Source organism: Juglans microcarpa x Juglans regia, chromosome 5S, assembly GCF_004785595.1.
Source record: "Juglans microcarpa x Juglans regia isolate MS1-56 chromosome 5S, Jm3101_v1.0, whole genome shotgun sequence".
Classification (NCBI taxonomy): Eukaryota; Viridiplantae; Streptophyta; class Magnoliopsida; order Fagales; family Juglandaceae; genus Juglans; species Juglans microcarpa x Juglans regia.
Window position 1 is genome coordinate 28,904,339 of NC_054603.1, and position 27,179 is coordinate 28,931,517.

The following is a 27,179-nucleotide window of genomic DNA, read 5'->3' on the forward strand; positions in this document are numbered from 1 at the left end:
GGGGGTTGCCGCCTTGGTGCAGTGCAGTGGATGGGACCACCACGCAAGGATGGTCTGCTTTGTGTGGCCATGGAGTCCACTAGGCAGGCGAGGAGCTTGCCCTTCATGTTGATGAAGTCTACTGGGTGGGCAAGGAGCCTGACCACTGTGGGGCGTGCAGTGCATTGGGTGGGCAAGGTGATGCACGTCATGGGTGGCCAAGGAACGAACCATGGCCAAGCAAGGTGGGGCACGTTGCACGCCTCATGCCATGTGCTCATGGCCGAGGAACCTGTGAGGGTGGTGAGGAGCCTCCTATGTGAAGATGGCAAGGAGCTTCTCCCTTGAGAGTGGAGAAAAGGTGTGGTACATGTAACACTGCACGGGATGGGGCTGGCGAGGAGAACAACACCACTTAGTGGTGAGGAACGCTGCGTGGAGGCATTGACAAAGATGCTACACAGGGGGAGGAAAGCCACAAGGGCCAAGGAAGGGGTTGGGGTCGTGGAGCCAACTATACATACACCGTGCGCCTTGAGGCTGGGCAACTATGCCCAGGTGAGGTTCATTGTCCCTAATTTACCTTCCTCTGCAAATTGAATACAAACACGTATGTTTCTCATAAATCTTAGTCAAATAGCTGAAAAGGATATTACTTTTGAATTATTTTATTTAATTGGTGAACAAATGATGTGTAGTGGAAGAAAATAGTAGTAACAAGGACGCCAACTGGGGCAATTTGAATTATTTTTGAATTACATAACTATGTTTTGAAATAAAACTCCGAATGTGGGAAATATTATCATAGACCAAATACAATGGCGGTAGAAACTCAGAAACGAGTAGCGATTTGGGAAAAGAGAGCCTTAAAATCTTTGGTCGGTGTCCCAACACCCTCAGGCTTTGAGGACAAATCAAAAGCCTTAAATTTGGCTTCCTCAAACTGTAATGCCTGTTGAAAACAAAGAAACAAACACAGAAATCTACTAAATACTAAGGTAATAAAGAGTAGGAAGAATCAAATGCAGCTTTGCAGGTAACAAAGACTGGGAAAAATCAAAGAACCCACAAATTTGCAGAAGCACAACTCAAGTAAAACAGAATACCTGAATGCACACTTCTGCCACATCTGCCCTGGAAATGGTTCTAGTTTCTGTCTTAAGAAGCTCATCATCCTTTCCAATAAGTAATTCTCGGATACCCCCTTCTTTATCTTGCAGGCCTCCAGCCCTAACCCAACCATATAAAGGTTGTCGATGTTAATTCGCAAGAGACTAGCACAGTTACATAGTGACAAATCTTTCAGAATTACTCTGTTAAATTTCTCGTGGAAGAGTATCTTGTTTATTCAAGCAAAGTTCAAAGATCAAGTTTGAAGCTTAAGAAACTTAAATACATTAAACAAAATAATAATAACCAGTCCTCGATTTAAAAGTAGACATTGGATTTTTAAAAGTTTCTTTTGATTCCTTAGGTTTCAGGTTTAAAAAACAAAAATTATCCCTCTGTCAATTATCCCAATTCGAGTCCAAATCACTAGCAGCTCGAGAAATTACCAAGACATGCTGACATGTGGATAACAAGATAAAAATAGTTTAGTTTTAAAAAGGCTAAAGATACTAGAAAAAAAAAAAGAAAAAGAAACAAGGAAAAACAGAAAAACAAATCAAACAACAAAGAAGTACAAGAAAAATTAAAGCCAAAATATTTACATGTAAAACAAAACATTGCACGGGATGGAACTATAAAAGTTAAAAAAGAAAAAAAAGAACATAAATAAAAATTAAAAAAATGAAACTACAAAAAAATAAAAATATATAAAAATCCAGAAAATAAATAAACTAACACACACCATTGCATGGAATGGAGGACCCCTCCACCCTTCCCTACTCTCTGTGAGGTTGGATAGGAGGGGGAACCGTTTCCCCACCCAAGTTTAACCGTTAAGGCAGAGCAAAATAGGTGACATGACACAATCTTCATTATCAGATATCAATAGAAGATCTTATTCGATAGTCAACAGTAAGTGAAGAATGTAATGTATCAACTTTGATAGTTTGATATGTAAAGTCTAAAATGTCTGTTAGTTGAAAGGGATAAAGGGTACTTTTCTCAAATGTGCCATAGGATATGGTCCTACCTTATAATAGTGTATGGAATACCAGAGTCGGCCAAATACTGCTCAGCCTTCCTCTTCCATACCAATATATTGCCGTTTCCCAAGCTGTTCAATGGATTATTTAAATCTGTTCCACCCATAGACCCAACCAACACAATTTGCTTCACTCCCGCAGCCTTAGCTGTCACATGGATCATATAACTCAAGAGAAACAAAAAGTGCACCAAACATAATTTATCTAAGCGAAAAGGGGGAAAAGAAAGAGAAATAATAATTACAGTCGTGAGTGTACAAGTGTCACGCAATCACTTTGAAAAAAGTAAATAAATATGGAACTCACATGAAAAAAAAATTTAATTTTTTAATAATGAACCACACTCTTTTTCAAAACGACTATACAGTGCTTGCGCACTCCGCGAATGTATATAGCATTAATTGAAAAGAAATGCTTACCAGCATCTATTTGATTTTTCTGCCCAATCCAATCGACCTAAGAAGCAAAATTCCAAAAAAAGCTTTATGTAAATGGTGAAGTTTTAGTCATATAATCTACTAACATGACTTACACATAATTTTATTTTATTTTTTTAAATAAAGGGTTAGAGCGTATGTAGACTGTCTGATATGGTCCAAGATTGCCACTTTTGTTTTATTTAATCAGAAAATGTATATTCTAAGCAGAAGGAAAGTTGTATAAAAACAAAAAGCTGTCCAAAGATCAGGAAATGAAATGCAGAAGTAATTACCTGTTCAGGATAAGCTCCATCTTCAAAATAGAATTCAGGACGTTCACCTTTGGTTGGATCAAACCCAGGTTTCATCTTGGGCACAGCGCTTGTGAGGATTACGAGTGCATAAATACCTTGGACTGCAGGAACTATGGTGCTGCCATCCCTTATATCCCCAACAAAAACATCATCTGCTCCACCTATTTTTCCCTTGCTCTCCTCTGTTCGAACTAGACCTCTGGCAACATACTGCCCCGACCTCTCCTTCAATTTCTTATAAACTATTTGTCCTGCAAGAGCCAAATTACCAATAAAAGAAAAACCATTTCACTTCGATACTCTTCCTTCAGAAAACCAAAGAAAAATAGAGAAATAAATGGAAGGGGCACCTGTTCTGCCACCAGCTCCGGTGACCAGGACCGTGCTTGGAACCGAATCCGCCATTGCTGCCGATACCACTCCAAATCCTCTAGATCCCCTTCTCTGAAGAAATGGGTAACCGGAAGCATTGAAATTATGACATGAACTGGACCTTAACGAGAATGGCGTTGCGGTGGTTGCGGGGAAGCCCAGTGGGACCCGTGTAGCGATGGCCATTGAGCAAAGACTAGTAGGATGGACTGCCATCCATGCGGCCGACGGGGAGATAGTCGGAGGCTTTAAAGTGTACTTCCCTCACCGGAGCTTTGAGTGTAATCGGGGTTCCTTCTGTTCGAATTATCTTATCCTACTACCACCTTATCTTTGTTGTGTTTAGTATTTACTGTGTCACGCTCTGTCCCACTGAACAAAGTGTTGCTCTTCCTTAACATTGAGAGTCGGCTTTGATCAGTTGGGCTTGTCTCTGGGTTTGCAAGTTGGGTAATTTGGGCAAGGATCTATTGGAAGATAGGCCGCTCATGGTGGGCGTGACGATGTGGGCTGTATTCTGCTGAGTTTATCAATGGCCCAGTAGGAGATTGGATCTGTTGAAAGATTTTGCTAGCTAGGACCGATGCTGAACTCCGTCAGTCGATCTGTCTCCTTCCGCGTACGATTCATGAATCATAATCAAAACTCAAAATCCTATGGTCATATAAATGTTAATTAGTTCTTTGGTTCTAAGGTAAACCGAAAATTTTGGAATTTGAAGTAGTTTTACATATAAGTCTCAATTGTGTGTCATGAACGCCGGAAAAGCAACTGTAGATTCAGGCCAACGGTTGAGTTAGTTGATTGTGGAGTCAAAATGCGGTGTTTAGTTTTAATAATACAGTGCATTTAGTGTGTTAGATGGTATGTGCGAAGGTTGGATTTGCCTCGAATCAGATCCTTGTTGCTTAGAGAACTCAATCAAGCATTTTTCTTGACTCATTCTTGTTTCTCTATCTTCTCCTTTCTAAGTACCCTCCTAACAGTTGGTATCAAAAGAGGACGATCCTCTCATGTCAAAAGAGACACGCTCGACAACTTTGAAGGCCCATCAAGAAAACAACCAATGCCAGCAAGAAGCCATCCAGATCCAACTTGATGGTCATCAACAAACTATCCAAATGCTATTGACAGGTTAGATCGTATGCATGACATGATTCGTCCTTTAATTGAGCATCATCAAGTACTTCCTTCTAAAGAGGGCACTCAGGATTAGAGAGTAGTATTTCAAGCAGAAAGGCCTCTCTTGCCTAGAGGAGTACATTTGGATTTTCTTCATTTTGAGTTCCACTAGACTACCCCCAATCAGAGGTTGTTCATGGCCTCGTATCATATGGAAGATAAGACTCTAAATTGGTATCACGATGCAGTAGATGGGGGGGGGGGGGGGGGGAATTTTCTGGGTGGGATTCCCTTTTCAAGGCTTTACTATTAAGATTTAGACCTACAGCCTATGACGATCTCATAGAAGCCTTGACAAGGCTTAAGTAGACATCCACAGTAGTGGCATATAAAGCCCAATTTTATAGTCTTTACAATAGATTAACGGACCTTTTTAGAACCACAAGTTGAGTTGTTGAGTGGCCTGAAAGATGAGATCAGGTTGCTAATTAAGATGCTCAATCCCATTAATCTAAGTGCAGCATTTGGCTTAGCCAAGGTTTAAAAAGAATATGTTTTGAGTTCAAGAAAAGCATTCATAACAAGAGGATATGGTGGAGATGTTCAAACTATTGGATATGGTGATAGGTTCCAGAAAAGTGTGAGTAAGAAGAGTTCTTCTTCCAAGATGGATGAGAAAAGGAGGAAAGAGCTATGCTATCATTGTGAGGAAAAATGGAATCATATCCATGTGTGTAAGAATTCCAGATCTTACTTGCTACAAGTAGAGGATAGTGGTGATCATGGAGAATGTGATCAGGAGATTGGCATAGAAGAAGAGATAGTGAAGGGAAGTTTAGTGGGATTACCTGAGGAAAACCTGGAAATTTCGATTCATTTTATTTCAGGTTCTCCTAGTGCTAATACTATGAGATTGTTGGCAGTCATTGAGGGACAGTCTGTAGTCATTTTAGTGGATTCAGGAAGCACACATAACTTCCTGAATTTTGGAGTTGTTCGTGTGTTAAATTTGAAGGTGGAAGAGATTGCTGAGCTATAGGTCAAGGTGTCCAATGGTGAGAAGTTGCTAAGCACATGTAGATGTGGAAACATTCCTCTTAAGGTCCATGGGAAGAAATTCTTTGTTTCTTTCCATGTATTGACCATAGGTGGGTGTGATGTGGTTCTTGGAGTAAATGCTTGAAAACATTGGGCCCTATTGTTTGGAATTTTCTAACAATGTCAATGGAATTCCAATTTTTTGGAAGAAGAACTATTTTGTAGGGCCTGTGTATTGGTGATAGATTAGTGGAGGATGGAAGCACTTTCTTTAAGTCATCTTCTGTGGGAAAGAAATGATGGTTATTACAAGTTGTGCCCGAAGAAGTGGAGAACAGTTTGATAATGAAAAGAAGGAAGTGGTAAACTTGCTTGAGGAGCTTAAAGGGTTATTTGAGGAAGAATAATGCTACTATGCCGCCCCATTTTGCCCATCATTTTGACCGCACATGCATTTAATTTTTTTCTTTTATTTATTGATTAAGGAAGTGGCTATTAGTGTATTAGTAATTTTTTTAAATTTTAAAAATGTTTAAAAAAAGTGCCCAACAGTCACCCTAGCAGCACTCTTTGAGGAATCTATTAGGCTGCCTCCCTCTAGAGCTAGTGACCATTAAATTAATTTGAAAGAAGGCACCCAACCCATCCCAATTCGACCATATAGGGTATTACCAGAAGACTGAGATAGAGAAGATAGTAAGAGAATTGTTGCAATCTAGTGTGATCAAGCCAAGCCAAAGTCCATTTTCATCACATGTTCTCTTGGTTAGAAAAGTTGATGGAAGCTGGAGGATGTGCATTGATGACTACAAAGCCTTGAGCCAAGAGACTATCAAGGATAAATTTTTAATTCTTGTGATTGATAAACTTTTGGATGAGTTGTGTGAGGCTCAGATTTTTCTCTAAACTTGAGAATTGAAGATATCTCCAAAAATAGCTTTTAGGACACACAAGGGTCACTATGAGTTTTTAGTGATGCCCTTTAAGATCTCTAATGCTCCTGCTACCTTCCAAGAGCTTATGAATGAGATCTTTAAATCTTTTTTGAGAAGGTTTGTATTAGTCTTCTTTGATGATATTCTGGTTTACAACATGACTTTTGATGATCACTTGGAGCATTTGAGGGTTATTTTTGAAGTTTTAAACTAGCATAGAATGTTTTTCCTCGGTAATTGCATAACATATTGTTAATGAAAAATTTACTTATCATTCCTATACCACACACCATATATAATTTTTTTTTTGTTTTTTCCCTTAATACGAAATACGTGGTGTATGAATGATGAGTACAATAATTCTTTTAGTTTTAGTAAGAATAAAACAAAAGTAAATAAAAATAAGAAATCAAATGTGGTATGTAGTGTAGAGATAATGAATAGAATGACTCATTGCTAATTAATCCATTTAAAATACAATTTGACTAGGGTCCAACTTTGTTTTTTTCCTTTTTATAAGAATGGTAGAAAGGGTAATTGGAGATGACTTTCCTACCTTAGCGTAATAGCACCCTATTTGGTGAAAACAAGTAAGAAATTCAATGAATTTTTAAGTTGCTAATACAATAATCTAAATTGAATTTATATTCGAATTCAAAGTCAGAATCTATTTGCATTTGAATTCGAATAGAGTTGCCCAAATCTCATCTGTTATGAACGTGTTTCATTGCCACCGTCTCATAATCACATGTAACCAAAGAGTAAGACGGCTTGGGGGTTCAAAGGGAATGCTTCCGATGCCTAAGTCAGTGATCGAATAAACTCTTTAATACCAATGAATCATATGCCTTTTACATACCTGAATTCTTCCCTTATATAGAGCATTTGAATTGTTCTATTATTAAGTGATAATGAACATATTTGTTATTTGAAATTCAAATCTAGAGATGAGCGGTTCATCTCATAGTAAATTTAAATGATAACTATTTTGATCCCATATCACCTTTAGATAGTTATCCAATTAGTATTGGTGATGGGCTGGATCTTCTTAATACCGAGCTAGGCTTCAGGTAGTGAGGTAGGCTACGGGCTTGACTAATGACCCAGACTCATTTGGGATTAACCGGTTAGAATATCCTCTCCATCATCCTTAATTGGACTTGTTTACGCTATTATGTTGTAATGATAAATATCTTGTACATCACCCTCACAATCGTTCCCATTTGTTGCAAAATGGAAAATTTGATTTGAAGTTAACATCGAAATGAATTTCCATTGACCATCCAGGAGGTGGCGCCCATTGTTGGTTTGCTTCAACCAGAACCTTTTCTCTTGCGACCTTGTGCTCATCAAAGTAGAGTTTTCTAGTGTGCTCTACATACAAGCTGTGCACATATATATATATATATATATATATATATATAAATATATATATATATATATATATTTTATTCTTGGAATTTTGCTCAATCAACCAAACAGAATCCATCAAAGTATATAATATCACAAAGAGCCTAAAATCCATCCGAACTTGGTTTCTTTAAAATGTATATTATGCTAATTACCAATGCGATAGAGTGGAATATTATGATTATGTAATAAGATTTTAGGTGAAGGGGGCCTAGAGTCGAGTCCCCACTGTTTACATCAATGAGGCAAGAAACTGGTCCATCCTTCAAGTGATGTTGCAATTATATAGAGAAGATTTCGCAAAAGCCCTTAAACCATTACTTTTTTAATCAACATATAATGCATCAATCAATACCCTAGACAATAATCAACGTCTCGGTTGTTTTCAGGAAACATCTCATCTCATCTCATCTCATCTCATCTAATCATTATAATTTTTTTAAATTTTAATATAAAATAAAATAAATAATTTAATTTTTTCAATTTTTAAAATAAAAATAATATTAAAAAAATATATTCTAACAATATTTTATTAAATTTTTTAATTTTAATTTTAACTTATCTTATCTCATCTTATCTTATTTTATCTGTAAAAATAAATAAAATTATTAGATTATTTGCTTTACACTAATGATTTATACAAATTCTATGCGTACAAGGCTCGAGCAAGAATTTTTAAAAAAGCAGTGTCCCATCCGAAAAGACATATCTCTTTTTCAAAAGAACTTGTTAAAGACTTGTACGTACCTAGAAAGAAGAAGACAGAGAAAAAAAAATGAGTCGAAAAAACAATTATTGATTGAATTCTCTAAGAAAGAAGGATTTGATTCGTGACAAATCTAACCTCCAGATTATTCACAAACACTTTTCAGATAATGAACATTGCACCACCCCTTCCCTTTTATATCCCAATACATACAACGCAGCGTTTTATGCATACACAAACACCCTTTTATTAATTACACAAAACACACCCTTTTATTAATTCTTTCGTGCATACCATTTAACACACTAACGCACTGTATTATTAAAACTAATCGCCGCGTTTTGACTCCACAATCAACAAACTCGACTGTTGGCCTCAATCTACCATCGCTTTTCCTGCTTTCATGACATTCTCCCTCCCTTGAAAGAGCATTGACCACAAGGCTGCTGACTTCTCCCCTCTCACAGGACCTTGCCCACAAGGTGAGAATATTGTTGCCACAACTAGAAGTAACAATATGTGACATGACTTGTTAACTCAGCACAAATACGACACAATAAAATTGAGTTAGGATTTAGCTTTAACGGGATTAGGTTAAAACGAGTTGACCCGTTAACACACGATTGTTTAAGGGATTGATAATGGGTCAACCCGTTAAGAAAGTTAAAGTTACAATTATATCCTTATACCTAGAAATAAAATTGTTGAAATTTTAATTTCAATATTTTTATTGTTTAGATTGTAATTTTGGACTTGTAGTTAGTTTTATATTTTTTTTATAGATATTGTGATTTTAACATTTATATAAAATTATGCTAAACTTAACTAGGTCAAACGGGTTAATTTCGGATTTGTTCAACCCATTTACATAAACAGGTCAAAACGGGTTGACACGAAACGACCCATTATGTTAATAGGTCGTGTTAGGGTTTGAGATTTTAACATGACAAGTTTAACAGGTCAGGTTAGGGTTGATCTATATAATATAATATACATGTTTTGACACGACACGAATACGACCCGTTAACACGATTTAACACCCCTAGTCGCAACTTCCATAGTGATTCCCATGAACCATCCTCAGATGGTGCACCATTCCATTTAATCAAAACATATGTTCTCACCAAAGTGTTCACCTTCTTCATTCCCAAAATTAATTCAGTTTCTGGCTTAATAGTCCCCTCACAATCAACTGGTGGCAAAGTGGGCAAAAGAACAATATGTTGCCAAAGTTTCTTTTTAAGACAAAGAAACGTGAAAAACTGAGTGTATTCTAGATGAAGTTGATAGATCCAACTTGTAACTCTCATTTCCAGCAGGTTAGGGATGTCACATATTTTCATAAAAATAGCCCGACAAGAGACTTTCATAACAAAATAAATATTTAATTCATAAAAATAATTATTAAACAAAACATGTTTTGAAAATATAATCGAAGTCTAGAAAAAATTAACTAAAAAGTTTGGAATTAAATCAAACTGTTCTTTCTAAGCTTGGGCCTCCTTCTCGTACTTATTATCTTCACCTAAGTGATAAAAAAACATAAAACAACTAAAATGAGTGGATGACACAGAAGAAACTCATCATATCATAAATATACTTAACATAAGATTTTTCATAAAATCTTCCGTGCTGAGAATTTAAAATCATGATTGTTCATAAATATGCTGATGACATGCTTGACTTTGAAATATTTCTGGCATATTGACTGATCTAACTTATCTGGACTAATTGACTTGTCTGACTGGCCAACAGACTTAACCCTATGTGCAAGGTTATGCACCGGTCCCACATCCTATGGACACAAGGGGAACCACTGATCTAATTTGATAAAATATTATGCTGGACCATGCTTGAGTCCGTGGCGTGCACATCCACCTTGACTGCATCGCACTATAATAAAAACGAGTATTTGTGACCATTGTTTAGCAACGAAAATGACTATTTGCGACGAAAACATACTCATTTTAGCTAAAAATAATCGTTTCGTTAGAAATAACTGGTCGCAAAAGTTCATTTTTCTTGTAGTGTCGGTACTATGCATCTAAATGACTATCTGATTAACTATTCTGAGCTTATCTTACACTTGATCTTATGAAAGCTTGTGTTTCTTATATAACGTGAGATGCATAATGCATACATAATTGTAATATGCAGAAGGAAACATGATGAATAACGTGCTTGCAAATATCATGACATGTGTGGAACATGAACACTAGCTTCCAAAAAACTGATTTAATAATAATATATATAACTAGCTAACATATGCTAATCCTAATTTATGATCAAGTTACTTACCTTGCGTTGCTGCTTTCAAATTCTCTCTTTGTAGCTTGTCTCTTATACGAAGTGCTAAACGTTAGGGTTGAAAATCGACTACCTTGGTTCGGTTTTGTGCAAAAATCGAAACCGACTAAGCACCTCTTTTTTGGGGGAGAAAATGGGCCGAAATCGACCCTGTAAGGGAGTAAAACCGACCGGACCAGTTGCAGGCTGGTTCATGGTTGGTTTATCAATTTGCGACGGACTCTGCCGACGTGAGAAGATAAACTTCTAATTGTAAATAGACTCAACTTTCAAGTGAGAACAAAGTTACAAAAATTGAAAATCATATCTTTAAAAAACACCACCGTGTAGCGGACTCTGTGGGCCGTGGAGGTTTATTTTAAAACGTGGTGGACTCTGTGAGGGGGACGAAATTGGAGTGGGAGTATAAACACCAGGGTTGCACCCTTTGCCATGGTCTAGAACTGGAGGTGGAGGTTGGAGATGGAGGGCTCGAGAGTGGAGGCTGCAAAGTGCGAACTGTAAGTGTGAAGTGAATGAAGTCGAGAAGAAGAAGAGGGAAGCACGAGGTTCTTAAACCCTAGGATGAAACTGCACCGTTTAGCTTAAGCTAAGCAGTGCCGTTTCATTTAATTTAATTTTTTTTAAACTACAGACCCTAAACAGCATCGTTTCACTCATTTTAAGTGAAACAATGTCGTTTTAGATAGGTATAATTTTAAAAAAATATATGTATGGGGTCAGCCGGTTCATTGGTTTAACACAGGGTTAAACCGCTGCCAAACCGACCCACGTCTGTTCTAAAGAAATTGTACTGCTGGTCGACCAGTTCCCTGCCGGTTTCGACCGGTTTTGAGCTTCAGCGACCGGTCTGAGTCAGTTCCGATCGGTTTTCCAGTTTCTTGTACAGTCCTACTAAACATATTTACTAATTTGACACCAGGAGATTTAATCTAATAATTACTCAGTTCTATCTACTAATATCATCTATTAGCTTTGCTACTCATCATCCTCACACACCATACACAATTTTTTTTTTTAAAAAAAATTTATTTTATTTTATTTTTCTAAAACTTATTGAATTCTTGTACTTATCAACTACATACTACATATTTGATAAGAAAAAAAAATGCGATGTGTAGTGTGTGGAATAATTGATAGAATTTTTCTATCAGATAAGGCATTAACGTCATAACACATAAATTGAAATTAGGCTGCACCTGCTTTACGGAAAGTTTCCAAACAATTTTGACTACCTACCTATGTAATAGCTTCTAGTGTGATATGATTTTATTCTTGAAAAATTCTATATACCACATTATCATCCCAATCTCATCCTATTATATAAGATATTGCACATTTATTTTTTGATGATAAATATACCCCAGCTTATATAATGTGATGAAAATAGGATAAAAATATGGAGTATAGTATTATTCCATTGAGAGAGGGAATGGAGAACGAATTACATTAGAGAGGAAGAGAAAGAGAAAATGCAACGGAGAAAGAGGGAAGGTGACGAACGAAGGGGGTTTGTTCTAAAAGTGTACGAGGAGTACTCTAATAAACCTGTGTAATCGAGAAAATGCGATAGTTGTGAAATTTGGGGGTGAGTTAAACATGTAAAATTTATCGAATAAACGGTTAAGATTTTAAAAAACGTAAGAGTTTTAAATAAAAGTTGATAGTAAATTCTAAGGAGAATTCTATCCATGGGTTTGGATTTGAACTTAGTAGAATCTAAAAAGATAATTTAAAATGAGGAAAATTCTATCTATTAATAAAAATAAAAATATTATTTTGAATTAAAATGTCTGATAAATAAATAATAACTAAACTAAAGTTAAAATTTTGTTTTATTGTCCTAATTTTATTTATTTATTTATTATTATTATCTTCTGAGCCGAATGTTACACAACTTGTAGGCCACTGTCCCCAACATTTTTATTACCTTGAAAGGACCATAGACTCAAGGGGCTAATTATAAGGTTGTGAATCACAACTTGTGATGAAGTGCTATTGTCTTTCTGTTGACATGGCTGCAGCCTCAAATAAACCAAATCACCAACTTCAAAAACCCTTTCAATTCTCTTTTTTGTCTGCAAACCATTTCATTCTCTGTTGAGCCTCCTTTAGTAAATTCTCTCTGAGCAAGATCATGACTTGTTCTCTTGATCTAAGCTATTGATCTACGACTTCATTTGTTGTTGTGCCTGGAACGTATGAAAGTAGTCTTGGAGGAGGATATCCATACAAAGCCTCAAAGAGAAACATACTAGAAGAACAATGGGTTGTAGTGTTATAACACCACTTAGCCATATGAAGACACACAGTCCAATCCTTTGGCTTAGACCCAATATAATATCGTAGGTAAACCTTCAAGACATTTGTTAAGAGTATCAGTTTGCCCATTTGTTTGTGGATGATAGGTAGAATTGAAAGTTAAGGTAGTCCCTTACAACTAAAATAACTCATTCCAAAACACATTGGTGAAAATGACATCTCTATCTGAGACTATTGTTTTTGGCATCCCATGCAACTTAAATACACCATAAAAGAAAACTGGAGCTACTTTGTTGGCTGTATAAGGTTGTGATTGTGGAAAAAAATGTGCATGCTTGGTCAATCTATCAAAGACTAAGAAAATGACACTATATCCATGGGAAAGTGGAATCCCTTCACAAAGTCCATGGATATATCAGCCCATGAAGAAATTGGAACTAGCAATGGTTGTAATAGACAAGCAGGATGTATGGCCTCATATTTTGTGGTCTGACATGTGTCACATTCCCTCACTAGCTTCTTAATATCACTCCTCATCCTTTCCCAATAAAAGTCTCTCTTAGCTCTTTTCAAAGTTTTATGATAGCCCACATGGCCAGCTTGGGGGCTGTGATAAATATATTGTAGAATTTTGTTCTGAAAATCAGAACCTGGAACCACTACCATCCTCCCTTTTCTGAGCAACAACCCCTGCTGAATAGAATAGTGCTTAACAATTTTGTGGCCCTCTTGAACTTTTGAGTAAATCTTTTGAAGCTTATGAGATTGAGAATAACTCTGCTAAAGCTCACCAATCCATAGTGGTGTAGTGAAAAAAATCACTGCCAAGACTCCCTCACCCTTCTCCAATTTCCTTGACAAGGCATCAACAATCTTGTTCTCCTTGCCTTTCTTATACTCAGTTGAAAAATTATACCCCATGAGTTTTATGATCAATTTCTACTGGGCCTCAAAATGCACCTTCTATTCCAACAAGAACTTCAATGCCTGGCCAATTTTAATTTTAAATGATTGTCAAAGCAAGTATGGGCGCCATTTTTGAACAATAGAGACCAAGGCTAAAAATTTATTTTCATGAGTAGAAAGGAGTAATGCCTTACCGTTTATATGCTTGTTAAAAATAGCAATAGACTGCCCTCCCTACATTTGTACCACCCTAAGTCCTACCCTACTTGCACCACATTCTATGGTAAGGACTTTTGAAAAGTCCGGTAGCCTCAATATTAGTGGTTGGATCATATCTTTTTTCAATTCTAAAAATACATCAGTAGCAGCTTCAGTCCATTTAAAAGAGTTATTTTTCAACAAAGAAGTCAGAGGAACTGCAATCAAACCATAGCCTCTGATGAATTTTCTGTAATACCCAATGCATCCCAAGAATCCACTCAATGACTTCAAAGATGTTGGAAGTGGCCATTCTAACATAGAAGTGATCATTGTTGGGTCAGCTTTCACACCCCCTCAAGAAATCAAATGGCCTAGGTAATCAGTCTTACCAACTCCTAGCATGCACTTGCCCTGTTTGGATACACACTTGGTCTCATCTCATCTCAAATCAACATTCAAATACTATTCAAATACAAATACTTTTCAATTTCTCTTTTATAATTTTTTATCTAATTATTACTAATCATTACAACTTTTCCAAACTTCCATATACAAAATCATTAAAAAAACACTTCTTTAACCATTAATGCATACAAAATTTCGGTAGCTCTATCACTTCTCTTATCAAAATAGTGATCACGATGCTCACTGCCTTGCCAATGGTGGGAGGGAGAACTAGGGTTAGGCTAATACTGCCATTGATTATTTGCGAACACAAGTTCTCTTTGGAGGTAAGCAATTTTTTTCCACGATTGGATGCTTTTTAGGCATTATGTAATCTTCTCTGTGTTGCTTAGAAAAACAGGCCTAAAATACATTTTATATACCTGTCAATAAAATGATTAAACAACTCAATTCCTCCTACTTAAACAAAGTGCATCAAATCCGGTATAGATTTGGTTTATACTTCACCAGCATTAGACTTGGGGCATCTCGCTCTCTCTCTCTGTGCATCTTTTCCACATGTATATTAAATATAGCATGTGATTAGCACGACACTCCAAACCTTCAATTTTATATTCCATGTTGATTGTGATGATGCATTCTACTCTATTGATTGTATTTTATTCACATGCTATCTAGGAAAAATAAAAATGAGTAAACAAGTCCAATACATATTCCTCCTACCTACACGGTCCGTCAAATCCGCTTCAGATCAATAATATACCTTTTTTTCTCCCCTCTTCCCCCTCTGAGTTGAATGATATACATCGCTTTCACATTAATAATGATCAAAATATACTCGGTTTTACTTATATGTCAAGTATGTCGAGGAATAATCCTGCATTGTCTGTGGACAAGGTCTTGGATATGTTTATAAGGAATGAGTAATCTTCTCTTGTAAAACCGGTTTTATGAGATGAGTTAGGTCCATGAATTTCTTCATGGCATCAGAATCTGCCACATGACAAATGGAGACCCACATTACTTATCCCATGACAAGGACTAGAAAAAAATACAGGTCTGTACATGAGGGAGGGTGTTGAGGAATAATCTCGCATTGTCTATGAACAAGATCTTGAATATGTTTATAAGAAATGAGTAATCATCTCTGTAGAACTGATTTTATAAGATAAGTTAGGCTTATAAATTCTCACAATTAGCATGACACTCCAATGTTTGGTTTGTGGTTGCATGTTGACCATGTTGGAGCCAAGAGAAAACGACAACTTTTGGGACAAAATAACTAGTCAGAAAGAGACATCTACATCATCTGCCCAATGAGATGGGCCATGGGGATGCTAAGATCCCAAATACATGATTTTCTTTTTCTTTTTTTTTTTTCTTTTTTCGATGGCAATTGATGGTAACATATAAATTTAAGCTGTCACAGAAGTCTCAACTGCAACCTTGCCAGAGTAAGCAACTTCTGATTTCATGTCATCCTCCAAGAGCTCTGGTATTGCTTCCCTGATGTTGTGGATGCTTTCTAAGGCATAATCTGCACCTTTAACTCTCTGGGAACTGCCAACCTGCATTGCAGAATAGGCACAATAGAATATGGGGTGAGTTGTTGTAACCAATGTCCCATTTTCAAGGGTACAAGATTTTCCAATGGCTTACCAAAACAGTGTGGAGACCCACACGTTTTCCAGCTTGTATGTTGCGGACACTGTCCTCAAAGAACAACTGAAAGAACAAGAATATAAAATTATAAAAGAAATGTCAATAAAAAAAAAAAAAAAAATTGACACAAGGAAAACCAAAAAAAGATGATAGCAAGTTCTAGTTCTAAAAAGATGATCATCTCACAGTTCTCTGAGGATTTATTTTCGCTATTTTCAGAGCCTTTTCTATGGCGTCAACCGATGGTTTGCAGACAATTGGTGACTTTGGTAATGCCAAACCAAGATCAGGCCGAGCAAAGTGCCCGATGATGTCAAATATTTCAGTACTAGCACTTGTGTTTGTGGCAGGAATATCAGGTGTATTGCATAATCCCACAAACTCAATGTCATCTTCATCATCTGAAACAGTGCTTTTGTGAGTTGGATTCAGGGTCTCAAAGCAGATAATTCCCTCGAAACAGTCTTCTATTCCAAGCCTGCTAAGTGCTTTGGCTGCATGGACCTTGTCTGCGTTTGTGAAAATCTATTTGCAAAGCAGAAAGAAAGATCCTAAGAATACAGTCACATGATACTTATTGCCTTTACTAGGCTATCCATCTGGTAATTTAGTAACTTACAACTTTACGGTAAGGCAGGCTCAGCAAACGTTTTCTCAAAACTGGGTCGGGTTTTAAGTTCTCATATGGCAATCTCCCATGAACGAAACTGTTACACAAGAAAGGGAAAGGCCAATCACTTTTAGAAGAATGCACACCAGCATAGTGAAAGATGACAATCCTTCAGGATCAATACCACAAAAGACAGGCAGGGAAAACGAAGGGGACAAGAAAAAACCCAACGAGACTAATTTCCATACCTGTGGTATTCATCATAGTCAAAGTCATAGCCAATTCCCTGCATAGGAGAATCCCATAAAACGTAATTATCAGTGTCCACATGTTATTCCAACAATAAACAAAACAATCAATCAAAACCATACCCTAAGACCAGCCATTGTAGTTCCATAATTCTTGTACAGAAGGTTGCACAAGTCGGGGATTTTGCTCTTATCTATGCCAAGCTTTTCGACCATATAATCTACAACAAGGTATCATCCATATATATATCAGAAATGCAGAATTGATCGTAGAAGAGAGAAATCTTACAAATAAACTGAAGAAATTCATGTGCCTAACTCATCTCATAAAACCGGTTCTACAAGAGAAGATTGATCATTTCTTATAAACATGTCCAAAACCTTGTCCATAGATAATGTGAGATTATTCCTCAACACCTTCCCTCACGAGCAGACTAGTATTTTTTTCTGGTCATTGTCACAGGGTAAGTAGTGTGAGCCTCCATTCATCCTGTGACAAGTTCTGATACCATGAAGAAATTCATGGACCTAACTCATCTCATAAAACCGGTTCAACAAGAGAGAATTGCTCATTCCTTATAAACATATCCAAGACCTTATCTACAGGCAATGTGAGATTATTCCTCAACATAAATTGCCTTTTCGGACTTACCTTTAATATTCTTGAGGCATGCTGTGGCAATACCAGTACTAAGAGGATACAGAGTATCATCCAGATCTGCAAGTTCAAACACAGTTAAAATCATTCTTGAGTGAAATTCAGCTTAGCGTGAAAAATGAGTCATATAAAATGGCTCACCAAACAGCAGGCATTCATATTTAGGCCTCTGAACCTGCCTGTAGCGGTCGTCGAATTCCATTTTTTTATAAGAAAGAACTGTTGATCAAAGAATGAAAACAAGTGAACACTAGGCTCCACAATAACTTGAACCCACCAATACCAAAGTTTTAAATGCAAATTCATTTTGAGTTTCAAAAGACGAACTTTCATGGCTGCCAAAAAATTAAAGTCCCCTTTTGACTCAAATTACCACCAAAAGAAGAAAGGTCTATTTAGGATAAGGCTTTGTTAAGTTTCTGAAGGGATAATCCACAACCACCATCACATATTGAATGACGAACAGGTGGACCAGCGACTTTATGTAGTTAGAAAACCAAAATAAAACATCCAAAATCTCAAAAGTTCCGTTATTACACAACTTGCTGGCAAGAAATATACAAAGACAGAGCCGCAAAGGCATATAAAAAGGGGGGCATCTTCAGAATTCTCTAAACAAAGTTCATATGATTTAGCAAACCCTTTCCACCTATCAGAATCAAATACAACTCACAAGACACAAACTTTTCCAGCTTAACTAGAGAAGATTGTATATTAGATCGAAAAAAAACCCACTCTTGATTACATAGAATAAATTAAAAACGAGTTCATTGTAAAGCAAATCAAAAGTGAAGCTCACTTTGCGGCAAAACAGAAAAAAACAAAGACTTTTGCTCTTTGATGAGACATAACCCAACATTAACAAAAGTTGAAAGCGTTGGAACCCCAACAGTAATACAAGAACAAGAAACGCTTAAACCAAAAGATAATATGCCCTGGACAACCATTCGTTGCTGAAAACTTATGAATAAGCTTCGAAGCTTTATGAGCAGTAATTGGACCCAAATACGCAGAACGAAAATGAATAAGCTTCGAAGCTCTGTGACAATGAAAACTGAAATGCAAGAAAATACAAAAAGCATGGAGCCGGAAGAAACTTCTTACCAAACTCAAAATGAGCAATGAAAGGAAAAGGAAAATCGAGAATTTGCAAAGATGGAGAGCAATGCCAAAAGAATGTGAACAAGGAAGGAAGAAGTGGGAGGAGGAAGGAGAGGTAGAGAGGTGTGTTTAAATAGGCAGAAAACCGTTGTTTCTTTGCCTGAGGTCATTGGTTTTAAAATTAATAAACTTTACTTATTTGCATTAAACACGTTTAACGAACTCAATAATTTAAGAAAGTGACTGGGCAGGAAGGAAACAGGAAGCCCTCTAATTTTTCATTAAATATCTGTTATTTTATTATATTTTATGTTACTGAATTCTATTTTATTAATTTGGGTTCAGGAATCGTAACTTGATTAGGCCTAATTCTTTCAGGAATGCCAGATCTGCTAATCAAGGACAATTAATTTGACAAGGTCTGAGAATAATGATTTTTTATTTTTGAAAAAAAGAAAATGCTAATCACTATTTTAATCGTGATCTGTTATCATCATCTCGATGTGATGTTTACTAATTCTCTCAAAAAATAATAAAACTTTATTAATTAAAAGACGATAAATTACATTTTCATATTTTAAAAAATGAAATGGTGAATGGAAGAACTAAACAAGCAATGGGTAAAATTATTCCAAATTTGGCTGCCTTTTGAAATCATCTCATCTTAATCTAATAATTAATAAAAATCATTATTTTTTTAATTTTTCATAAAAAGTTAAATTTATATAAAATTAATTCATACATTTAAATATATATCTCTACTTATTTATATTCAAACACGTTATTATTTATAGATCAAGTTAGATTATCGAGATCATCTCAACATTCAAACACACTCAACAAATAATTAGATGAATATCGAATTGGGTTTATTTAGTAGAGAATTAGAGAATAGATAAATGTTGGGGAAGAAAATATAGCTTTTGGAGGCATTATCTTCCTTTGATGGAGAAGGCAATTGTAGGAAGCTTAAACTCTTGGTTCTGTAGGCAACCATCTGGATACTTCTGGAGAGTCTGGACACATGGTGGATCTTGATGGGGATGCAGCATGATCTTTAATTACTTTATTAGACAAAAATCAGAATTAATGTGCCTGAACACAGACGTGGCTTAGTGGATTCTGTGATTGAGGAAGACAAAAGTGAGAAGAATTTGATTAATTAGTTGAAGTTTACCAAACATACAGGTAAACATATAATCTGGAAGTGGTAACGTGTCAACATTGAATTTACTTTTAGAATAGATGATTGAGTTTAATTCATTAACTGGCAGTCCATTATATTGTTTTAATTTTTTTTACTGTGTATCAAACCCCGGACCGACGAAGGAATTATCCAATGAAGTTATTAACAGCTAAATCATCAATTGTGTTAAAATCAAGTTTTGATCATTAATCAAACTCAGTGATGAATATTTTACACTTGTAAACCTTTGTACATATTATCCTAACTGTAAGGAGATTTCCCCCTCACTTATAAGCCCACTAGGCGTTCGGCCGAGAGTAATGGGCTTCGTCCCGATACTCGGCCTTAGGGCCCAAACTTGCACACGAAACAATTTGCCTGCAAGGAAAGTAAGCGATGATGGTTGACAGGACGAATAGGCTTGACGCCGCTCGGCCACATCCCGCTAATGGGGGATTCGTATAGGGAAAAACGAGAAAGATGGAGAACTTTAATATTCTAATAAGGGAATATCGATGGACAACCAATAGGGCCTGTAGAATAAATTGATCAGGAAGCCACGTCGCATTAATGACACCACTACCTGAGCAACATGCCACATTAATGACACCGTCGTAAGGCACGTCGCATTAAAAGACCCTGACAAAGGGAACGGTAGTGAGGATGTAGGTCCCACGGCAGGCACGATTCCCCTGCAAAAAAAACTTCCGGTATAAATAACGATCCTAGGTACAATAAAAGCTCTCTAGACTCCCTCATTATTTACAAACTTTCAACTTACTCTACTGACTTTAGCATCGGAGACTCCCCAGCCCAAGGGCCGCCCTCTCCCAACTTCTTTCTTCTTCAATTTCGCAAGCCCAATTTTAAAGACCCGAGTTGCTAGAATCTGGCCAAAAGGTGTACAAAACACGACGTTAACAGTGGCACTGTCTATGAGATCCTTGTAGATATTGTGTGTACTTCGTATGCCTATGACAACTCGTTCTAAACAGCTTGGGTCTTTAAAGAATGATAGTACTGACGAACATGAAAGCTTACCAACAAAGAAGCAAAGCTCCCAGAATTGGAGGAGGAGGTGCTGTGGAAGAAAGGCGAGAACAAACCCAGGATGGGATGCCTCCGAGTGGTGGGGTGAACGCTGTATGCCCTATGGTGGACGACTGCACCTTACCACTGCTGCCCATCGAGACGAGCAAAGACTCAAAAGGTGGAACCAAACGAGCCGTTCGAGTTCGTTCCCTTAAACTCAAGTCGACTAGAAGCCACTGCAAGAATTGATAACAAGATGATGCTTGAGATGTGGAGCGCCATGCAGCAACTTCACACCACCGAACACCAGGATGTATTCACTTGAAGCCATGAGGACATGCCCGGAATAGCCCCTGATGGGAAAGCCCCTAAGTGGTCACCGCCACCAATTGCCCGGGCTCCTACAGACTCTGAGACTCCCAAGGAAACGAGCTGCTACCCTCTAGGATGCCGGACACTTACGAAAATTTTATTGCTGAAGCTAGTTTAATCATTGTAAATTTATGTTTTCATGCATACACTACAAATCGTAATAGAAAAAGTGTTGTGCTTCAATGTCGAGTTTTAGGAATGTAACAGAATCTCCATCAATGTAATCTGCATCAACAAAGTCTTAATCGACTGTTTACCTCATCGCGGGACACTAAAGGGACGAGTCACACCAGAGGCTGCTCTGTCCCTCTTGCAGAGGAGTGCAGGTCAGCCCTTGGCCACCTGAAGACAAAAACTTACCTTCCTCATAGGTGTCAATAGGTGGGAGCGGGTCCAGTTACAGACTGTTAAAACAACGTACCTCCCATGGGGCCAAAAGGGCGAGTTAAGCCAAAGGCCACCTTGCCCTCCCGTGACGAAGAGCGGGTTTGACCCTGAGGAGACCTGAAAAACTTATCCCGGCCTCAGCCATAACGAAGTGTGGGATCAGTGCGAGCCTGACCCAAACTTACCATTTCCTATGATGTCAACGTCTGGGAGTGGGTCTAGTCCCAAACTGCCCGAACAACCTAGCTCTCCACGAAGGATGAGAGGTGAGTAAGAGGCTTAACCTCCTCGTCCAGGAAAGTAGGAGCAGCCCCCCCCCCCCCCCCCCAAGGCCCGAAAAACTTACCCAAACCCTCATTGCGGTGAAGGAACAGACCAACCACATTGCTGTTTGAATTACCTCTCATGCAGGATACCAAAAGGAAAGGTAGGCCAAAAGGTTGCATTCTCACTCCTGTGGTGGAGTGCGGGTTAGTCCTTAACTACTCGAAGGCAAAAACTTACCTTCTTCGTAAGCGTCAACAGGCAAGAGCGGGTCCACCAGTAGAATGCCCGAACATCCTACCTCCCCACAGACCAAGGAAACAGGTTGAGCCAGAGGCCACCTTGTCTCCCCACTGCGGAGAGTGGGACCAACCCCACGGCTACCTGAATAACTTATCTTGACCTCGGCCAGCCTAACCCAAAACTTACATTTCCATGCGGTGTCAACGGACAAGAGTGGGTTCACCAGCGGATTGGCCGAACAACTGACCTCCCGTGGGAAACAAAGGGGCGGGTTAATCCAAAAGCCACCCTGTCCCTCCAATGAAGAATCGCGGCGAAGGAGTGGACCAGCCACATTGCTGTCTGAATTACCTCCTCGGGGGCAAAGTGGAGGTTTGGCTTGAGGCATTCCAACCCCTCCCCGACGGAGTGCGAGTAGTCCTCAGCTACTTAAGGACGAAGACTTACTTTTCCTGTAAGCGTCAATAGGCAAGAGCGGGTCCAGTTACAGACTGATCGAACAATCTACCTCCCCGCAAACTAAGGAGACTAATAGAGCTAGAGGCCACCTTGTCTCCCAATGGCGGAGAACGGGATCAACCCCCGGCTGCCGGAATAACTTACCCCTACCTCCGCTATGACAAAGTGTGGGATCAGCGCCAGCTTGACCCAAACTTACCATTCCCTGCGATGCCAAAGGGCGAGAACGGGTTCAGTTACAAACTGTCTAAACAACCTACCTCTTACGGGGATGAAAATGATATGTTGAGCCATATGCCACCCTGTCCCTCTTGTAGCGAAGAGTGGGTCCAGCCCCGAGGCTGCTTGAAAGCTTACCCCGACCCCTATCATGGCGAAGGAGCGGAGCAATCACATTACTATCCGAATTACCTCCTTGGGGGGTTAAAGGGGCAGGTTGGCCTGAGGCATCCTGACCTCTCTCCGATGGAGTGCGAGCAGGGTCCTTCGACCGCCCGAATATTGTACCAAGGAATGTGGACATCAACAACATGGTAAAAAGCGGCAAGCACATCACATAATAGGCCAAATGGCCCAGGTTTACGAATTCTTACTCCTACGAAGTTAAGGATAAAATTATAATAGCCTGATTATTTTTCAGTCAAGAATTAAATACGCAATGCCACGGGCGGGAGTGAGAGCGGGTCTAGTCCCAAATTACTCGAACAACCTACCTCCTACGGGGACAAAAGGGATGGGTCGAACCAGAGGCCGCCTTGTCCCTCCCATGACGGAGAGCGAATCTGACCTCCCGATCACCCAAATACTTACCCCAACCCCATTGTAGGAAAGAATAGTCCGGATTATTTAATTTGACTCTACGACCACGGTGCTACTTGGAGGGACATAGAAGTGGGTTTGCAAAAAGCTTCTTGGCCTCCCCCCAAGGAGGCAGCTGGAGTCTCCCTGACGCGGCTTAACTCTTAGGGGGATTCTCATCCCCTCCAAGCCGACGATAGAGGACGAAGGCTAACATATGCTGATGACACTTTTTTTTTTTTTTTTTCAGTTTCATATCAAAATAAAGCACGACAACGCAAAATAGAAGAACTAAAAGATTAGGTGGGGTAAAGCGCATCCAAGAGGTTGACGACAAAAAGAAGGAAATTGGCTCAAAGAATAAGTGGAGAGACATCGGCCTCGTCAATGATATCGCTAAAAGCACCAAGAGGATAACTAACTAACGAAAGCAAACAAGGACCAATATAAGCAGGGAGCCATCGGTCGGTGGGGTCATCAGGGATGGGTTCGGCGCTGGTGGGGTGAATCGTAAAGCTCTAGATGACGGTAATCCCCCCGCCCGATGCAGACCCCATAATTCCCTGCTTCAAAACCCCAAGAGTGGCCGTAAAAAAGAGAGAAAAAAGAAAGGGGAGACCCCGAAAGCAAATGGCCACAAAAGATAAATAGAAAGCAAAAATGATAATGTCATTGACAATATGAAGCCACAAGCTTACAATAGACAAGTTATAACGTAAAGTGACAAGTTACAATATGAAGCCGTAAGCTTACAATGAACAAGTTACAACGTGAAGCGATAAGTTACAACATGAAGTTACATAGCTGCAACTGCAAAAATTGATTAATCAAGGAAGGAAAGGAAGAATTCCCATCGGAGTTTGATAGGAATTGGCAGGGTAACTGCAAGGAGATTTCCCCTTCACTCATAAGCCTACTAGGCGCTTGGCTGAGAGTAATGAGTTTCGCCTCGATACCCGGCCCGAGGGCCCAAATTTGCCCATGAAGCAACTTGTCTGCAAGAGAAAGTAAGAAATGATGGCTGATGGCATGGCAGGCTTGATGCCGCTCGGCAGCATCCAGCTCATGGGGACTTATATAGGACAGAACGGGAGAGATCGAAAACTTTTGATCTTATGACAAGGGAACATTGACGGATGACCAACAGGGCTTGCAGAATAAAGCGATCAGGAAGCCATACCGCATTAATGACACCACTACCCGAGCAACGCACCACATTAATGATACTGCTGTAGAGGCCCGCTACATTAAAGGACCCCGACAAAAGGAACAGTAGGTACGATCTGCCCCCCCCAAAAAAAAAAACTCCCAGTATAAATAGTGATCCTTAGGTACAAGAAAAGATTTTTAGACTCTCTCATTATTTACAAACTTTCAAAATACTCTACTAATTTTAGTATCGGAGACTCCCCTGCCCCAAGACCGCTCTCTCGCAACTTCTTTTTTCTTCGTTTTCGCAGGCCCAACTTTGAAGACCAGAGTTGCTAAAACCTGACCCAAAAACATACGAAACACGACGTTAATACTAACTATTCAATGCATTGATACGATTCTCTTTTTATTATTGTTATCATTAGAAAAATAATATTTGCAACTCTATGCTATACAAGTTTCGTGTACTCACTTTTAAAAAAAATAGATAAAATATAACTCATATGAATGCACAAGACTTGCATGCACCCTAAAAATGTATCTAGCATTACTCTTATTATTATTATTATTATTTGGAATAACTAGATTTTTTGTAGTTGGTGTTTTCTTCCTAGGTTCATGCATTGAATTATTTTCTTTCCAATGAAAAGAATATGCCGTCAAAATTTAAATTCCCCCAGTTTTAGAATAATAATTTACACCCACAAAAACCTTGAAATATGGTATGAATATAATATATATATATATATATATATATATATATATACAATAAATTCTATATGCTATCATTTTTACTTATTCATTGCACACTTCACTAATGTGATTAGTTGTGTCACTTTTTTTTAATGTAAAATAACTGCTTTGACTAATCATATCAGTAAAATACGTAAAAAAGTACACAAAAATGACTGTATGTAGCAAAACTCTCACACACACACACACACATATATATATATAACGATTGTGAGGATACCATATAAAAGCCAACTTGTAGAGAACAAATTACACATTAAAGATGTCATTTCAACTTAGATTACTAACATAGGCCATAGCAACGGGCCACACAACAGGAGAAAAGTGCTAAAATATGGAAAACTTTATATATCAGTACCCCAAGCATGCAACTTGCCAATGCAATATGCATATTAAAACTTAGCCATCGCTTGCACCAAATAAAATATATATATGTACATGCAAGACCACTCTTTTCAATGTTGTGGTTGTTGTATCCATTAGTACTATATATGTGATGTACTGCAAGCCTCTTGTGTGAACAAACATGAAAAATGGTATATACTACAGCGATGATGTTATTGTTTATCGTTGATACTTTGATTTTGTCATTTTAAAAACAACAGTCGGTCTAATGTTTAATAGGTATTGTCATATCAATACAGTGGGATGAAAACAGGATGAAAGTATCGTCTACGACACAACTCAACAAACATACATAATGGGAACCATGAGTAGTACTGCTGCCATCATTAGGGTGAAAATGACTAACTAACCTAAGGTAGACCAGAGCACAACTGGATGCTCATTATTTATGTGATTGGAGGAAATAATTGGAGCCCTAAGATCACAGAGTAAGAAAAGTACAAAGGAAGTAGATTTAAAAGAGGGGTGGCAGAGGAAAGTAGTGATCAAGGAGATCTTTGTTTAAGCATTCTTTCTTGTTCACAGAACCTTAATTTATATGGGTGGGTTAGCACAGTTGGGGACTTGGGAAAGCACCATTTCTAACTCTTTCTCTCAATCATATGAGGGGGGCGTGGGGTGGCTGGCCTTGAATATGACCCATATTTTATCATATTGCCATTAGATACAATTATTAATACAATTCCATGATTGTCGATGGGGCCTCCCCTCGATCCTTGCCCTTGGCTTCATGAGTGGGGGTTGGTTCACTGGGAAAGCTACAGCAACGGAGATTGTAGCATTCTGTGATCTGGCTGACAAGTCATAGAACCTGCTATAATGTTATTTTTCAGGTATCGTTTACTTTCATGTTGGCTTTAAAATAGTGGGGGAAATTCCTGCTTCTTTTGAATTCGGTGTACCTGGTTAGTTATTAAATTGCTGGGATTTTTTTGTTTCTTCCAGGGTTTTTCTATTTTTATATTTTTTGGGTTGTGCAAATATATCATTCATAATGAAAAATGAGATACATGAAGAGGGGTTAGAGTTCTCCATTATAATAACCATAGAGCTAATGTGAAGAAAAAAAGTGGTTCTTAGAGCTAAATATTTGATCCCTACCTATAGCCAGCAAAGAGAGCACCGTCTTAAATGACGGTTTTTTACAGTTTATTTAGTTGTGCAAACTGTGGAGTCACCACTAGAGGCGGTGGAAGCTGAAGGTGTACTGCGGTTTGTTGTCTTGAAATATTTTTGAAGAGAACTATGTTCCCTTCTTCAAGATCATCGGTTAGGAAAAGTGAAAACATAGTAGGAAGACCGGCATCAGTTTGTGCAAAA

General features: G+C 38.2%; 2 protein-coding genes across 3 annotated transcripts; both read right to left on the reverse strand.

Moving 5' to 3' along the window:
• Nucleotides 1-690: 690 nt before the first annotated feature.
• Nucleotides 691-27,179, reverse strand: LOC121267849 (uncharacterized protein At5g02240-like). Of its 2 annotated transcripts, XM_041171940.1 has the most exons (7): nucleotides 27,149-27,179; nucleotides 3,216-3,343; nucleotides 2,845-3,116; nucleotides 2,552-2,588; nucleotides 2,120-2,279; nucleotides 1,086-1,209; nucleotides 691-931 (listed from the first exon to the last, which is right to left on the reverse strand). In XM_041171940.1, exons 1-7 carry the CDS (start codon nucleotides 27,163-27,165, stop codon nucleotides 812-814), a joined length of 858 nt encoding a protein of 285 aa, XP_041027874.1. In that variant the 5' UTR covers nucleotides 27,166-27,179; the 3' UTR covers nucleotides 691-811. The 2 variants fall into 2 exon arrangements, with proteins under 2 accessions (XP_041027874.1, XP_041027873.1); XM_041171939.1 differs by lacking the exon at nucleotides 27,149-27,179 and having other exon boundaries at nucleotides 3,216-3,568.
• On the reverse strand, nucleotides 15,796-18,966 carry LOC121267850. Its single transcript, XM_041171941.1, has 9 exons — nucleotides 18,812-18,966; nucleotides 17,849-17,926; nucleotides 17,702-17,767; nucleotides 17,173-17,270; nucleotides 17,050-17,087; nucleotides 16,811-16,898; nucleotides 16,378-16,716; nucleotides 16,189-16,254; nucleotides 15,796-16,097 (listed from the first exon to the last, which is right to left on the reverse strand). The coding sequence occupies exons 2-9, from the start codon at nucleotides 17,907-17,909 to the stop codon at nucleotides 15,945-15,947; spliced, it is 909 nt and encodes a 302-aa protein (XP_041027875.1). The 5' UTR covers nucleotides 17,910-17,926; nucleotides 18,812-18,966; the 3' UTR covers nucleotides 15,796-15,944.